General features: G+C 35.1%; 1 protein-coding gene across 1 annotated transcript in view; it reads right to left on the bottom strand.

Moving 5' to 3' along the window:
• Nucleotides 1-17,415, bottom strand: part of LRRK2 (leucine rich repeat kinase 2) — a gene marked incomplete at its 3' end in the record, with an annotated part of 131,436 nt that overhangs the window by 74,824 nt on the left and 39,197 nt on the right. Inside the window, exons 17-21 of the mRNA XM_080811639.1 lie at nt 12,907-13,035; nt 12,662-12,832; nt 7,607-7,865; nt 3,623-3,811; nt 134-252 (exon numbers count right to left, since the gene is read on the bottom strand). Of these exons, the coding sequence (XP_080667765.1) occupies nt 134-252; nt 3,623-3,811; nt 7,607-7,865; nt 12,662-12,832; nt 12,907-13,035 (867 nt within the window). The remainder of the gene's footprint in view (nt 1-133; nt 253-3,622; nt 3,812-7,606; nt 7,866-12,661; nt 12,833-12,906; nt 13,036-17,415) is intronic.

The raw sequence follows: 17,415 nt of genomic DNA, 5'->3' as shown, positions 1-17,415 counted from the left end.
CACATAATCTATATATAAAGTTTTCATATACTAGGGAATTTCTGCACCAGTAGCTCCTAGCTTTGGCACATAATTTCAGTTATCAAGAGACTATCAGTAACAAAACACACAAAATAATGACAATTTAACTTACCAATGAGTTGGAATGCCTTTGCAAATTTGGTGAGCAACGCTGCAAGGCACGATCTCGGTAAAATTCTCCTACACTAATTGAATTGGATTTTCTTTTCACAAGAAATGAACCTTCACTTCCTATTTTTAAATGACAAAATAAAGGCAAATAAAAAATGCTGACTCAATCATAAGATGCTAGTATCATAGTACAATGATCATAAAAGGTTAAACATATATTCATTGATGGAAATTGCTCAATTTCCACTGTAACATCTTTAAAATAGAAATAATAAACTATGTTGGCTTTTCATTTTCAAAATTCAGCTACATTTTTCTTCATTTATAAATATTTATTGAATGGCTATCCTAGACTAGATACTAAACAAGTGCTGAATAAAGATAAGCAGGAAAAACAATCCATGCCAGATATGAGCTCATAGTATAGTAGGAAAAAAACAAGTAAAAAACATAGTTACATGTTATAATAAATACATGTGTGTGTACAGGAAGCAAAGAAAGTTTATACACAAGTTTGGAGCACTGGGTGGCTCAGTCGGTTAAACACCTGCCTTAGGCTTAAGCCATGATCCCAGGGTCCTAGGAACCAATCCCACGTCGGGTTCCCTGCTCAGTGGGGAGTTTGGTTCTCTCTCTTTCTGTCCCTCCCCCCATTTGTGTGCTCTCTCTCTCTCTCTCAAATAAATAAATCTTTGAAAAAAGAAAGCTTATACACAAATCTGATCAATGTCATTCTTTTATGTTTCTTTGATTTGCTCTCAGAAAATTTTTGTTTAAATTTATTTAAATATTGGAATCACACTAGTATAAATTATCTCACATTCAGTAATCTTGAGAATCTTGAGAACGCCTCTATTTAAATTCCACATTATGTTATCTCATTTATGGAATGACATTAAAATGAAACAATGAGTTTAGTTGGCATAAGCCTCTTGAGAGAGAAGAGAAAAGAACTTCTTTTAAAATTATGGATTTAAAGAAAATAAGGATCAATAAACAAATTATATTATTAAGGATAAAAAATTTGGAGACATTACTGAAAAATTATGAGATTATAAATTCTACCACTCTCTATCTTACAAACATAAAGAATTAATTTTAAGTATCAAAACAAATTTAAAAATCTATATATCTAAAAATCAACTTTATAATATTCTATATAAATCTTAAAATTGATAAAAAGACTTCCACTTGGGGACGCCTGGGTGGCTCAGTGGGTTAAAGCCTCTGCCTTCGGCTCAGGTCATGACCCCAGGGTCCTGGGATCGAGCCCCGCATCAGGCTCTCTGCTCTGCAGGAAGCCTGCTTCCTCCTCTCTCTCTGCCTGCCTCTCTGCCTACTTCTGATCTCTGTCTGCCAAATAAATAAATAAAATCTTAAAAAAAAAAAAAAACTTCCACTTGGTTCACTATTAAAACTTAATTTATCTTATAACTTTAATTATTTTATGCTTAAACATCTTAATAAAATAGACTTCACAGTTTAATTATATTTTTATCTTATAACTATTACATTTTCATAATTATCCTATTTTATGTCTGTGTATGTTGTGTTAGCATATTGTTTATAGAAGCAACAAAGGCATTTTATAATTATTTTTATGTCAGCATTTCTAATGTTTCCTTTATTTAAAAATACTTAAAGTGTTGCCTGGGTGGCATAGTTGGTGGAGTGTCCAAGTCTTGATATTGGCTCAAGTCATGATCTCAGGGTTCTGAGATCAAGCCCTGAGTCAGGCTCCACACTAAGCATGGAGTCTGCTTGAGATTCTCTCCCCTTCACTCTCTGCCCCTCCTGCTCATGCTCTCTTTCTGCCTTCGGCTCAGGTCATGATCCCAGGGTCTTGGGATCGAGCCCCACATCAGGCTCTCGTCTCCAAAGGGAGCCTGCTTCCTCCTCTCTCTCTGCCTGCCTCTCTGCCTACTTGTGATCTCTGTCTGTCAAATAAATAAATAAAATATTTTTTTAAAAAAATTACAATCCTTTATGTTTGTGCATCTAGTAGTAAAGCTCCACAACACACAAAGCATGAACGGATAAAAGAATTAACAAATCCATGACTACAGTTTCAACACTTCTTTGCCAAATACAACAGGTAGAGAGAAAAATTAGTAAAGATATAAAAGAAGACCTAAGAAACACAACCAATTTGACCTAATTGACCCAACAATTGCTGAATACATATTCTTTTAAGTTAAACAAAGAACATTCACCAACATAGACCAACTACTTTGAAAAACAGCCAGAAAAAAAAAAAAGAAAGGAAAAACAGCCAGACAGAGATGAGAACACACTATATCATCGTATACATGTAAAACTTAAGAAAATACTAATTTAATCTATAATGACAGAAAGCAGATCAGTGTTTGCCATGGACCAAGGGTCAGGGTATTTTTGAAAAGGTATAAAGGAAATTTTTTAGATGATAGGAATGTTGCATAATTTAATAGTGGTGATGACTACATGGATGTATAAATTTTTCAAAACCCATGAAAACACATACTTAAAATGGGTGCATTTTATTTTATATTAATTATATCTGAATAAAGTTGGTTTTAAAAAGTACTTGGGCCAGAGATTTGGGGATTCAGGGAGAACACTTACTGTTTGCTCTCTCAAATACCTTTATCTCTTACCCAAAGTTTTCATTCCTACTATGTTATTAAAAAAGCAACTCACCCCATTTTTACCAAACTGCTTGTATTAAATATGTCAGTTCTATTACTGTCATTATATATATTGCCATAACTTTTTAAGTTATTTCAAGGTGTTATTAAAATATTAATATTATTGGGAGCGCCTGGGTGGCTCGGTGGGTTAAAGTCTCTGCCTTCAGCTCGGGTCATGATCCCGGGGTCCTGGGATCGAGCCCCGCATCGGGCTCTCTGCTCAGCGGGGAGCTTGCTCCCTCGCCTCTCTCTCTCTCTCTGCCTGCCTCTGCCTACTTGTGATCTCTGTCTGTCAAATAAATAAATAAAATCTTTAAAAAAAAGTAAAAATAAAAATAAAAATAAAAATAAAATAAAATATTAATATTATTTTAATCCTTCTAAAGGTAAAAATGTATCCTATTTGGGAAGCACTCTCCCAGACACTTTACATATAATTTCTCTAATTCTTATAAATAATCCTGGAAGGTTGGCAACACCATCTTTAATAAGGGTAAGGGGCTTACACAAGCCACAAAAGATCTTATCAATGATGGAACATGGAATCCAATTCTAGTCTGAGTCAGAGTGATTTCACTAAATCAGTCACCATTCACTGATAATGATAGGTATTATAACACTTAGGAAATGCAGAGATACATTTTTTTGACAGGCATCACCTTAACTGGAATTAGTGAGCCTTAACTACTTCTGATAATGAACATATTTTTCCTCACGTTTTCCAAATGAATTAAATCAGGTTTTTGTCTCCGTTTCTATTGTTCAATACCAGTGTGTAAATGTTTGAAAACATAAAGGGAATATTTCTGTAAAATAAATACCTTCACTATCCAGGTCATCACTTTGACCAAAAACACTGTCCACATAGGAGTCTGGAATGAAGGTCCATTCATCAAATTTATCAAGTACTCCTTCAGGAAAGTTCCCATTGCTGCCTGAGGCTGCCCCTTCTTCCAAAGAACTTTTCATCTGATATCTGAGCACCATTCTTGCTAGGGTGGATCCTATATCTACAATAAAAAGATAGACCAGTCACTTAAAAATCAAGAAACATAAGCATAGATCACACCAAAGTTCCTTATGTATCTTCATGCCTCTAGACAATTTTTTACACATTTCTTTTTTTTTTATTTCTTTTCAGCGTAACAGTATTCATTGTTTTTTTTTAATTTTTTATTTATTTTCAGCGTAACAATATTCATTGTTTTTTCACCACACCCAGTGCTCCATGCAATCTGTGCCCTCCCTAATACCCACCACCTGGTTCCCCCAACCTCCCACCCTCCGCCCCTTTAAAACCCTCAGGTTGTTTTTCAGAGTCCATAGTCTCTCATGGTTCACCTCCCCTTCCAATTTCCCTCAACTCCCTTCTCCTCTCCATCTACCCTTGTCCTCTATATTATTTGTTATGCTCCACAAATAAGTGAAACCATATGGTACTTGACTCTCTCTGCTTGACTTATTTCACTCATTTCTTTTTTTAAAGATTATTTATTTTTTTATTTGAGAGAGACAGTGAGCACAGGGAGGGAGGGGCAGAGGCAAGAATCTCAAGCAGACTTCCCACTGAGTGTGAAGCCCAACACGGGGCTCAATCCCATGACCATGAGATCATGACTTGAGCTTAAATCAAGAGCTGGATGCTTAATGGACTGAGCCACCAAAGCACCCATATACTTATTTCTCACTTTATAACCATGATATTGCATAAGAAGCAGGCAGTGAATTTAAATTTTTTAGAAATCATAAAAATTTACTCAAAGCTTTGGTGTAGTGACAAAACTGAATATTTATGAAACTACAGGAAAGAGCCTGGGCTTTGAAACCTGACAGACCCGTGCTCAAATAACAGTAATAGCACTTGCAAGTTACACAGACTCCCTGAGTGTCAGTATCTTCACTTGGGAAGTGAAGACGACAACATAAGGTTATGAAAAAGATTAAAGTAAATGATGCAGGGGCGCCTGGGTGGCTCAGTCGGTTAAGTGTGTCTGTCTTTGGCTCAGGTCATGATCCCAGAGTCCTAGGATCAAGCCCCACGTGCCCAGTGAGGAGCCTGCTTCTCCCTCTCCTCCCTACTCTTGCTCTCTCTCGCTATCTCTCTCTCCCTCAAATAAATAAATAAAATCTTTAAAAATTAAAATAAAATAATAAAATAGAGGAAATGATGCATATAAAATGTTTAGCACAATGCTTAGAACATAGAAAATGCTCAATAAATTATATTCTTGTTTATAAACCATTTGCTAAGTGATTCATTCCACTGGGAAATTTGGTGGAATTTGAAAGTTAATATCTTTCTATTTTATTATATTTTATATTATGTTCTATTATGAAGAAATAAGTTTGCCAAGTCCTCATTGTGCTACATATAGCTTGGCAATTTCTTCAAATACATGTGTATGTGACTCGGTCAAGTAGAACCTGAAAAATGTTTTAAAGCTATGAATCCAAAATGTTCTTTACTCAGTTGAGCTGCCAATATAATTATGGCCATGCTCTCCAATGAATCAAATGGCTTTATTGTATTTTTTTAATTGGGAGAGACTTACCAAAGGTAAAAAAAAATCATGCATAACAAAGGGTATGCAATGGGTGGTAAATCTCCCTTCGTCTCTCTGCAGGGGGCCTAGAATCCCTCTCCATCAGAACTCAGAGATTCAAGTAAGCAGGTTGTTGGCAGGAGACATCTTGAAGTGATGGAACGTGGGATCTAATCATATTTCATTAGTTTCCAAGGTCCGCAGAGGCAACCAGGGAACGAATTTCTGGAGTTTTTCTTCTGACATAAGTCTTTTCACATTCAAACATTTATGACTACCATATCTCAACTTTTCGCAAACATCAGTATACTAAAAACGCTGTCCTTTGCTTTTTTATTTTTTTTTACTTAATAATGCACTCTACATCTGAACATTTTGATTTGCTAGATGTTTTTCCCCCAACGATTGCAAAGCATCCTATTGCATGAATGTACCATGATTGATTCAAATAGTTCCTTTTGAAGAATATTTGGGATTTTTTTCTCATAATTTCTTGCTATTATAAACAATATTTTAATGTGAATCCTTGTACATGACTTTCTGTGTACATTAAGAATGCCTTTATCATGGATTTCTATCCATATATAACTGGGCAAAAAAGTATGGATGTGCATTTAAAATATTAATGGATATTACCAGATTTTCATTAAAAGAGGATAATTTAAGTTTATAGGAATATTGTGTGGAATGTCTATTTCCACATATGCTTATCAACATAATTTATTATCAAATTTTGAATTTTGCCAATATTTTAAATATTTAGAGCACTTAATATGTGCAAAGTACTAGCACAGATGTTAACATTACAACAACGGAAAAAATTGACATTGACTTTGTGATGCATGTAATCAATCAAAAGGTAGATAATAAAAAGAAAAAATACAATTATATAATGTGATAAGTGCTGGTACATGTAAGAAACAAGGAGCTACAGAGCGTGTAGGTGGATCTTCCACCCAGACTTCACACGGGCAGGAATGTTTTCTTAGAAAAAGTGAGATGGTGCTGAGGCAAAAAGAATGAAGAGACAGGCAAGTGAGAGAGAAGGTAAGGGAATTAAGCAGCTAGAGTAACACTGGGAAAATCCTGGAAATAAGAATACATGACGCATTTAAGAAACTTAGGGAAATTCAGCCTCACTGAATCTTTTAGGGCCCACCAGGATGTTGGAGACCTGGAATTTGTAGAGGCACCAATAAGCATAGAATACTTTCCTCCAGCAGCATTAAGCTACCCTAGGGAAGGGAAGGAAGGAAGCAGACTGTTGGAGTGAACAGGAATAGGGTTTTACCAGGTAATGCATCAGGAAAATGACAGTAAAGCAAACATTCTATTAACCAGATAGTCCTTAAGGTGAAGAGTTGTAGAATAAGACCACTGTTGGGAAGGAAGTGGGCATGGGAGTAAGTTATCAGAGGCAAAGCAGGGAGCTCAACTTTTAGAAACACAGTTAGTATGAATGACTGACATCTGAAATGATGGAGGATGATGCTAACTTGTCATCAATATACTTAATATATATTAACTTGAAAATACAAAGAAAATACATCCTTAATTGAAATATTAAAAAACTGAAAACTAAATATGTTAACATGAAAATGCAATATGTATATGTTTCTACATATACATTTTGATGCATATTATATGTAAGCATATAAAAAAATCTAGTAAGTAAATCGACATTGATTGCCTATAAGGGATAAAATAATTACTGTTATTTTCTTCCTTACGGTTTTTGTGTTTTGCTATTCTTAGAATGAGCACGGGTTACTTTTATAATAAAAAAGAAAATATATCTGGGGTGCCTGGGTGATTCAATCAGGTAAGCATCTGTCTTCAGCTAAGGTCATGATCCCAGGGTTCTGGGATTGAGCCCCACATCGGGCTCCCTGCTCAGCGGGGAGTCTGCCTCTCCCTCTCCATCTGCTTCTCCCCCAGCTCATGCTCTCTTTCTCTCTCAAGTAAATTAAATCTTTAAAAAATAATAAAAATAAAAATATGTATTTTTTAAAAAGCAACTGCTCAGAAAGATCCCACTGTTTGGCTCTATCTTTATAAAAGATGTATTTGCTAAGTCATAAAGAATTAAATATAATACCGCTTTAAAGCATTTCATGACCAAAAAGAACGATATCTAAACCTTCACAATATTCTTGGCTTAAGTTGTACCAAACTGAAATAAACCTAATGAAAAGATCACTGACTTAAAAAAAAATACTAATAAAAAAAAGACTTAGACAAAATCTTCCTGTTAATACTTACTTGTTTCTTTTCTTAAATTAGATGTCTTATCTGGAAATAAAGGACCAAGCCATGAAGGTTCAATTTTTCCTATACAAAATCCTCCAAGGCAAATGCTATTATTGGCCAGATCCAGAGCAAGTCTTCTTAAAAGTAAGCTAATGATCTGGCTGTCACCTTTCCCAATGCTTATCGCCAGCGCCTTCCGAACATCTTGTTCACGGGAACCACCATTCAGTAGCAGTTCCACCAATTTGGGACTGCTGGCTTTCTCACATACCTAGTAAACAAAAAAGGAAGGTAAACATATTAAAGGCCCATATTTCTTCCTTTTGGTAGACTAGTAAATTGAATTTTGTGTGATTTTTCTCTACACCCTCAAATTTAGATAGAAACAAAATAAGGCAAAACTCATCCTTGAAATAGATTAGGAAAATAAAAGATTAGTGCCACAAACATCAGAGTAGCATCAGCCAAATAACCCGCCACGGGAGAGTCAGTTACCATGAGAAAAAGTTCATAACACTTGAAGTCAGAAGCCCACGGCTTTACCAATTATACATATTGCTTATACCTTCTGGGCTCCTGTTTACTCCTTGAAGGACATCTGGGAAACTAGTACCATTCACAGTAAAGGCTACTGCCCTGCCTTCAATCATTATATAGAATAACTAAATGAGAATATGAACGTTACAAAACTTGTTAATGCTATATACAAAGGACAGTCATCTCTGATTTCTGGTTTCCAGGACAAGAATCTGAATTTCTACAAAGAAATTTCTTGTCTCTCAGTTTTTTATCTTTCCCTAAATACGGTTTTCAGAGGACATGCTCCAGGTAGGTTAGCATGCTAGGTGCTACAAAAACCACAGGGACCGTAGTGAGCAGAGGGAAGACTTAGCAATCTGTAGCATACTGGCTTATGCAGAACAGCTTCTGAAAGGTGAAGGAACATGATGCGCTAGCAACTAGAAGATCAAAGTAACAGATGACAGAAATATTATATGTCAGGTACTGTGCTGAAGTCTGTATACACTTGATTTCTAATTCTTATTAAAAATCCTATGCCAGGGGCGCCTGGGTGGCTCAGTGGGGTAAGCCTCTGCCTTCAGCTCAGGTCCTGATCTCAGGGTCCTAGGATCGAGCCCCCTGCATCAGGCTCCCTGTTCAGAGGGGAGCCTGCTTCCTCCCTCTCTCTCTCTGCCTGCCTCTCTGCCTACTTGTGATCTCTGCCTGTCAAATAAATAAATAAAATATTTTTTAAAAAAAAATCCTATGCCATAAAAACTATTATCCCCATTTTAAAGATGAGTATTTAGAAAAGATAAATGATTTGTCCAAACCCTTAGAGGGAGTCAATAAGAGGCCTGGATTTGAATCAAATCTGCTCACTCCAAATCCTGTGCCCCTTTCACTACCCAAAATTAAGGATTAAAAAAAGAAAAGAAAAGAAGACCCTAAGATCCAAGGTAGCAGATCAGGGGAAGGACATTGGGGGAAATTCCTGAATTCTCTAGAATTTAAGTATGTCAGAGGAGTTGAGGGAAGCATTCTGTGGTTCAAAGACAAAATTAATGCCCACCAGTCTCCAGGTTACCCACCTTCTCAACCCATTTTCCTCAGAGCCACCAGGGTGCTCTTTTACTTTAGATATGATCAAGTCATTGTACTGTTCAAAAATCTTCTAAACCCCTCTGCTCCAAGACATTCCCCAAACACAACATACAATTTTTTAAACCTCATTATTTTCATTTACACTATTTCTAGTGCCCTCAATGTCTAACTCCGCTCTTCATCGAGCAAAAAATGTTCATTCTTAAAGGAACAGCTTTATCAGCTCTTGCACATAAGTCCTTGCTACCAAGCTCCCAAGCTCTCTTCCTCCTCCAGGCTCCCAACACTTTTGTTTAACATAGCACTTAGCACACTAAACCAAACATGCCTATCAGTTTTAAAACTAGAATGAAAAGCTTGGATGCTATTATAATTCAATTTGTACCTCTGTAGCCTAGTATAATACCTAGGAAATATATAGGGACACCTGGGTGGCTCGGTGGAGTGGAAGCGTCTGCCTTCCACTCAGGTCATGATCCTGGGGTCCTGGGATGGAGTCCCACATCTGGCTCCCTGCTCAGCAGGGAGCCTGCTTCTCCTTCTGCCTGCTGCTCCCCCTGCTGTGCTCTCACTCTCTCTGACAAATAAATAAAATCTTTTTAAAAAATACCTAGGACATATATTTAATTTAATTAGCAAATTACTAAAATCCTCTTTAAAAGTCTTCCTCTTCCTTAAATTTCCTCTTTAAAAGGAAATTTAAAAGGAAGGATGGGAAGAAAAAAGAGGGAGGGAGGGAGAAGGGAGGGACAGAGGGACAGAAAACTCAATCGCAAATGCCTCTCTGTAGCCCAGCAAATTTTTACGTCTTACTGCCTACCTTATATTAAGATGATTTATGTTTTATCCTCTCTCCTCTCCCAAGAGAAATAAACCTCTCTCCTTTCCACACCTATAAATAAACCATCCTGAAATAGGAAACCCCTTGTATATTTTTGACTACTTATCTAGCACAGGGCTCTCCACCAAGAAGTTCCTCAAGCATTTTTATAGAGTACTTTTCTTGAGGGCCCAAAAGATCCAAGCTGACTTTAGGTATACAGTGCCATGAAGAGAGATATATATAAGAAAGTGTATCAGATAAAAAAAAAAAAATTATGAAAGTAATTTCAACTCCATGAGAAGAAAAAAATACTGCTCAGAACTACAGTTTTACATTTAAATAATAATGGAGATAATTCAGAATATAATCAAAGATTATCAAAAGTATAACTGACGATCTTTTGCAATCTTCTCTCTCACCTTCAAATTTATAAATAATGCAGCAGACAATCAAAGCCAAATATTTCACACTAGCCTTTGAGAATAAATGAACAACTCCCCCTCCTTCCCTACTACTACCACCGCTATCATGAATCTATGGTGTAGACAAGAGATGAAAACAGGCACATGGGAGGCAGATTTTCCATCACCTACCAGGAGAATGACCTTAGGCAAGTTACTTAACCTTTCTGTGCCTCATTTCCTTACCTGTAAAATAGGAATAATACTAGAACCCATTCCTAAGGTTGTTATAAGGGCTAAATTGTATAAAGGACTCAGAGCAGTGCCCAGGGGGTAATCAAGACAACAGTGTTTATTATTATTTTTCCATGGTAGTTCATCCCATCATGATTTGATGATTTTCATCTTTGGATCTCTATTCATGCATTTGCATGCCCAGTACTAATCTTCCATAATTTTCCATAGGAATCATGTATATTGCATCATTAAATTCCCCTCAGAAAGCCTAATAGATTAACTCCATCTTTGCTCTGAACAGACCTTAATTATACAGCACTGGTACACAAATAGTGTTGACTACCTTATTTTACACTATAAATAACGTATATTCAATCTATCCACAAAAATCTATGTTCAATCTATCCACAAAAATTAATCAATATTTATTATTTTTTAGATGCAAATAATCTCTGGCAACTTAGATAAATTCTTTAAATTTAATACACCCATAGATGTGAAGATCTGATTTTGTTTAAAAAGATAATAACTAAATGCATTAAGTCCAAAGAATATGTGAAGAACAATAAAATAAAAAGCTTCTGTAGAAAATTTTGGATAACTTGAGAGAAGAGTCTGAAGTATTTCCAGTGGGAATATAAAATTATTGCACTCAAGTGCTTTTAGGGGTTATTCCCCTAACAAAAAATGTGAAGGGGAAGTTTATTTTCAGTTCTTTGCTATATCCCCCATATCCCAGTAACATTAAGCAATGATCTGCAGATCACATGAAAGATACACAATAAAAGTGTATTACATTATTGAAGGAAATAATTTAATTACATTTAATAATAGAGAAGCAACTAGTTTTAAGGTGAATTTCGCAAATGAAATTTGAATAAATTTAAGTAATACGATTATTTGGTCTTAATGTACAAATTAATTATGCATGAAAAGAACTTACATGTTCAGTTTCTTTTTATGCAGAGAGCTAATTAGTACTAACTTAGTGTGTAGTTGACGAATTGAATCCATAGGCAAGTGGAAAATTAAATAAAGTCAGGCTTTAAAGTAAATTATTGGAAATTATAGTATCCTGTTGGTCATTTAATAATGTATATTAAATCCCTACATAATTCATTTGTTAGAAATATGATTATATTTCTAGAAAATACACATGCTGTTACCTGAATGCTATTATAAACTAAAATTTATACAATGGAGAACTTGAGATAACACATAATGCACTTCAACACTGACTAAATACATACTGTATATAAAGCCATGAGTTAGCTATTCTAGATGATACAGAGATGAACACTGTCTATTTCTGCTTTCATATAACTCACAAAATATAAACAGGTGTACCTAAATTTTCATAGACTTACAGAAGTAAGTATTTTTTACGGAGGCCAACAGTGTAGAGCAGGCTTTATTAGGGAAGGAGAATTTGGGTTAGATTTTGAAGGAAAAGGAGAATAATTAGAGAGATGTGTTTGCACAGTGCATGAGGGAAAAGAGGAAAGGAAGGCAGGACCACAGTGCTACATGACCACAGGGGTGGCCAATGGCAGAGGATGTCCATGGGAACAGCATCCCCAAAGGTGTGCAGTATACTGCCTACACGGCCACACGCAGTAGCCCTAAGGACAGAATTTTCTAGCAGAGAAACTGAAAACAGAGAGAAAATGGCTGAAAGATGATCAAAACGAATCCAGATGCTGTGTGCAGTGTGCCTGGAGAACAATTTGTAGAGAGACGCATAGTAAGAAACACATTTGGAAAGTTATTTATCCACATAACAAGGTAGGCAGACAAGTAAAATGAAGGTTTCGACTGCATATACCTCAAGAACCCTCTTGCCTCTGAAATTCTGTGCATCTAAACTCCCACCACAAATCACAAGCAATTGTGCAATGAACTGGCAAATTCTGTAGTAAGGAATAATAGGATGTAAGGAAGAGCTGTACAGTGGTAGAGTCTAATAACAGGAAACACAAAAGTCAGGCCTTGAGTATTTACCTGACAAATTAAAGACGCTGTCTCCTTTGTTCCATTGGCGTCCGCTCCCAACAGGAGCAAGCATTCAACCATGATACTGTTATTCTGATCGCATGCTCTCTCTAGCAGCACACTTTTTAATTCGTCATCCATAACTAATTTTGCAAAGCACTTGCAACAAAGGTTTAGAAACTAAAAAGAACGGAAATGAGGATTAGAGTTAGCTAAATACATAACAGTTAGCATATAGGTGTAAAACACTGTACCTGTTGATCCTTTTGATCCACGATACTAGAAGACATCTGATGGAATATCACGGAATCAAAGGAATGATGCACCAGCAGGTTGGAAAAAGACACTGACAATTCCAGTATTACCAAGATTGTCTGAAATCCCTGAAAGTGTGACCAAAATAATAGGCCATAATAAATAATAAGCAATTCTAGGCCAAAAGAATAAATAAATAATATAAAACAGTTTGTATATGATACTTAACTAAGTACATGTATTTATTGGGTTTGTACTTAAAAGCAATCCTATAAACACACCTTGCTCTCTCATTGCTAAGAAATATAGCAGGCACATAGAGAATAAAATGCCAGGTAATAAACCAATGTCTAGCAAAGCAGAAAAAATACCTAATGCATTAAAAGTTGGCTTTTAAAGATTCCTGTCGAAGCCATACTTACAGGATGAAAGCCAGATATTAATTAATATTAGAATAGCTGAACTGGCAGGGTATACACCCAAACTGGCAGTAAAGTGTATTTTTTATTACAAGATTACAGATTCGTTTCTCTAGATAGACCAGTATTTCCCCCTTTCTTCTGTGCTGTGCTGCATGTGTGTGTTTGTGTGTGTGGATGTGCCTTCTTCTGAAATCTCAACCCCAAGCAGACAAATGTGCACTCCTAGATTTCATTCATGTTGAGTATATTTGAGAAAAGCTCTAAAGGCATTCTGAAGTTTAATCCTTATAGCAAATTATTTATAAAGAACTAATCAGTCACACCATTACTTTTTAGAACGACCTCAAACATATTCCTAAGAGTTGTCTAGGCTCTCCACTCATGAGATAGCCTAAGGAAACAATGAAATGATGAGTTTACTATTATTTAACTTGGGTAAACTCGAAAAGATAAATTGAAATTTTAAATTTTTTATTTTTTCTCAATATAATATATTAATGACATTCTCTAAATAATGCAATTATTATTTTGAGCTTTTAAAATGCTGAATTTCTACAAATATTTACTAACATTTAGATAAGAGAAGTAGTCTTGATTTATGCATGTCTGAGAGCATGAGGTCCACCTACCACTAGAGGTCCCTGCAAATTCAAATGAATGCACCAGCAAAGCAAGTAATACAAATGTGCAGAAGGCACATGATTCAAAATAAAAACTCATAAACACTGAACTGGCCAAATAAAATATTTTGGCAGGCGAAATTCAGACCACTGATCAACAGTTCACAATCTCTACTATAGAGATCCTTAAAATTTACACCTGTATGAATTAATACTGAGTAAACTGAGAGCTCTGTACCTGTACAAATTTATTTCCTTTCTCTAGGATTACTTTTAATCAGTTCTGGCTTGGCTTTAATCATCCTAGGCTGAGGCACATTATAAAAAAGCAGATTTGTAAAGCAACATTATTGTTTTTAATGTAAGTATGTGTGTGTTCGGCTCTTTATAATTAAAATCTTTACATACATTATCCCATTTACTAATAATGTCTGTATAGAGGACAGAGCCTACACATTTTTATTCCTGGTCAATTCTGCCATTTATGAAAATATTTGTTGAGTGTGATTTATGAAAGCTGCAAACTCCATTACTAAAAAAAAACATACAACCAAAGCAGAAACTCTTAAAGAGACTACTTGTTTGCTAACATTAGGGAAGAAAAAGTCAGCAAAGTGGATATGGAAGGAACCTACCTTTAATCATCCTAGGCTGAGGCACATTATAAAAAAGCAGATTTGTAAAGCAACATTATTGTTTTTAATGTAAGTATGTGTGTGTTCGGCTCTTTATAATTAAAATCTTTACATACATTATCCCATTTACTAATAATGTCTGTATAGAGGACAGAGCCTACACATTTTTATTCCTGGTCAATTCTGCCATTTATGAAAATATTTGTTGAGTGTGATTTATGAAAGCTGCAAACTCCATTACTAAAAAAAAAACATACAACCAAAGCAGAAACTCTTAAAGAAACTACTTGTTTGCTAACATTAGGGAAGAAAAAGTCAGCAAAGTGGATATGGAAGGAACCTACCTCAACATAATAAAAGGCTTATATAACACACCCACAGCTAACATCATACTCAATGGTGAAAAGCTAGGAGCTTTTCCTCTAAGATCAGGAACAAGAGAAGATGCCCACTTTCACCACTTTTAAAAGTCCTAGTCACAGCAATTAGGCAAGAAAAAGAAAAGGCATCCACGTTTGGATGAAAAGGAAGAAGTTAAACTGTCACTATTTGCAGATATTATAAGTAGAAAACCTTAAAGATACCACCAAAAACTATCTGAACTATTAAATGAAATGAATTCAGTAAAGTTGTAGGATACAGAATTAATATACAGAAATTGGTTTTATGACTATACACAAATCATGAGCTATCAGGGAAAGTAATTAAGAAATCAATTCCATTTATGATTATATCAAAAGGAATAAAATACCTAAAGATAAATTTAACCAAAGAGGTGAAAAACCTGTACACTGAAAACAATAAAACATTGGTTAAAGAAATTGAAGACAACACAAATAAATGGAAAGATACATGATACCCATGGGTTGAAACAATCAATAGTATCAAAAAATTCATACTACTCTAAGCAACCTACAGCTTTAATGCAATCCCCATCAAAATATCAATAGCATTTTTCACAGAAGTAGAACAAATAACTCTAAAACTTCTATAGAACCACAGAAGACCCCAAATAGCCAAAGCACTCTTCAGAGAGAAAAGTTAAGTTGGAGGTATCATGCTCCCTGATTTTAAACTATACTACGAAGCTACAGTAATCAAAACAGTATGGTACTGGCATGAAAGCAGACACATAAGGCAATGATATGGAATAGAGAGCCCAGAAATAAACCCATACATATATGATCAATTAAGCAAAGAATGTACAATGGGGAAAAGATAGTCTCTTCAATGAACAGCATTGGGAAAACTAGACCAGCTACACGCAAAACAATAAAACTGGACTACTATCTTACACCACATACAAAAATTAAATCAAAATAGATTAAAGACTTGAATGAAAGAGCTGAAACCATAAAACTCCTAAAAGAAAACACAGGCAGTAAAGTCTTTGGCATTTGTCTCAGCAATATTTCTTTTGGACTATACCCCTCAGGGAAAGGCAACAAAAGCTAAAATAAACAAATGAGACTACATAAAACTAAAAAGATTTTGCATAGCTAAGGAAGCCACCAGCATAATGAAAATGTAATCTAATGAAATGAATGGAAGAGGGTATCTGTAAACCATATATCCAATAAGCGGTTTGTGTCCAAAATATATAAAGAATTTATACAACATAATGCCAAAAAAACAAACAACCCAATTTAAAAAATGAGTAGAGGATTTGAATAGACATTTTTCCAAAGAAGATATACAAATGGTCAACAGACACATGAGAAGATGCTCAGCATCTTCAAACAGGTAAAAGGCAAATCAAAACCACAAAAACCACCTCATGCATGTCAGACTGGCTATTATAAAAAAGACAAAAAATAAGAAGTACTGTCAGGATGTGGAGAAAAGGGACTCCTCATACACTGTTGATGGGGATGGAAATTAGAGCAGCCACTTTGGAAAACAGTATGGAGGTTCCTCAAAAAAGTTAAAGATACAATACCATATGATCCAGCACTTCCACTTCAAGGTATTTACCCAAAGGAAATGAAAACACCAATTCAAAGAGATATATGCACCTGTATGTTCCCTGCTGCATTATTTTCAATAGCCAAGATATGGAAACCACATAAGTGTCCCTTGATAGATGAATGGATAAAGAAGATGTGATACACACACACACACACACACACACACACACAAAACTGGATATTACTCAACCATTAAAAAGGAATGAAATCTTGCCATTTTCAACAACATAGATTGACCTAGAGGATATTATGCTAAATGGAACTAGCCTAACAGAAAAAGAAAAATACCATATAATTTCACTTATATTTAGAACCTAAAAAACAAAACAAATGAACAAAAAAGTGCAAAACAGAAACAGAGGCAAAGATACAAGAAACAAACTGCTGGTTAGCAGAGGGGGGAGGGGTTGAGGGGCAGGAAAAATAGTGAAGGTACAAGCTTCCAGTTATAAAATAAATAAGTCATGGGGATATTATGTAGAGCATAGGGAATATAGTCCATAATTTTGTAATAACTTTGTATGATAACAAATGGTAACTATATTTAACATGGAGATCATTTTGTAATATATAAAAATATTGAATCACTATGATGTATGCCTGAAATTAATGGCTTTTTATATGTTAATATACTTCAATAAAAATAAATACATGATAGAAAAAAAAGAACTGAGCCAATTTATTTCTTAATCTCCTCTAACCCAGTATCTTTCATTCCTTATAAGGAATAGTTATTATGTATTACATGTGAAATTTTGCTTGATGAAAAATGTTTAAAACATTTCACTGCAAGAAAGAAAATCAAGGAGAAAAATTATTAGAGGTAACTAGCCCACAACAAAACACTGAAAATGACAAACTTTG

Source organism: Martes martes, assembly GCF_963455335.1.
Source record: "Martes martes genome assembly, chromosome: 8".
Lineage (NCBI taxonomy): Eukaryota > Metazoa > Chordata > Mammalia > Carnivora > Mustelidae > Martes > Martes martes.
Note: the sequence above shows the minus strand (reverse complement) of the source record. Positions and strands in the feature narration are given on the sequence as shown.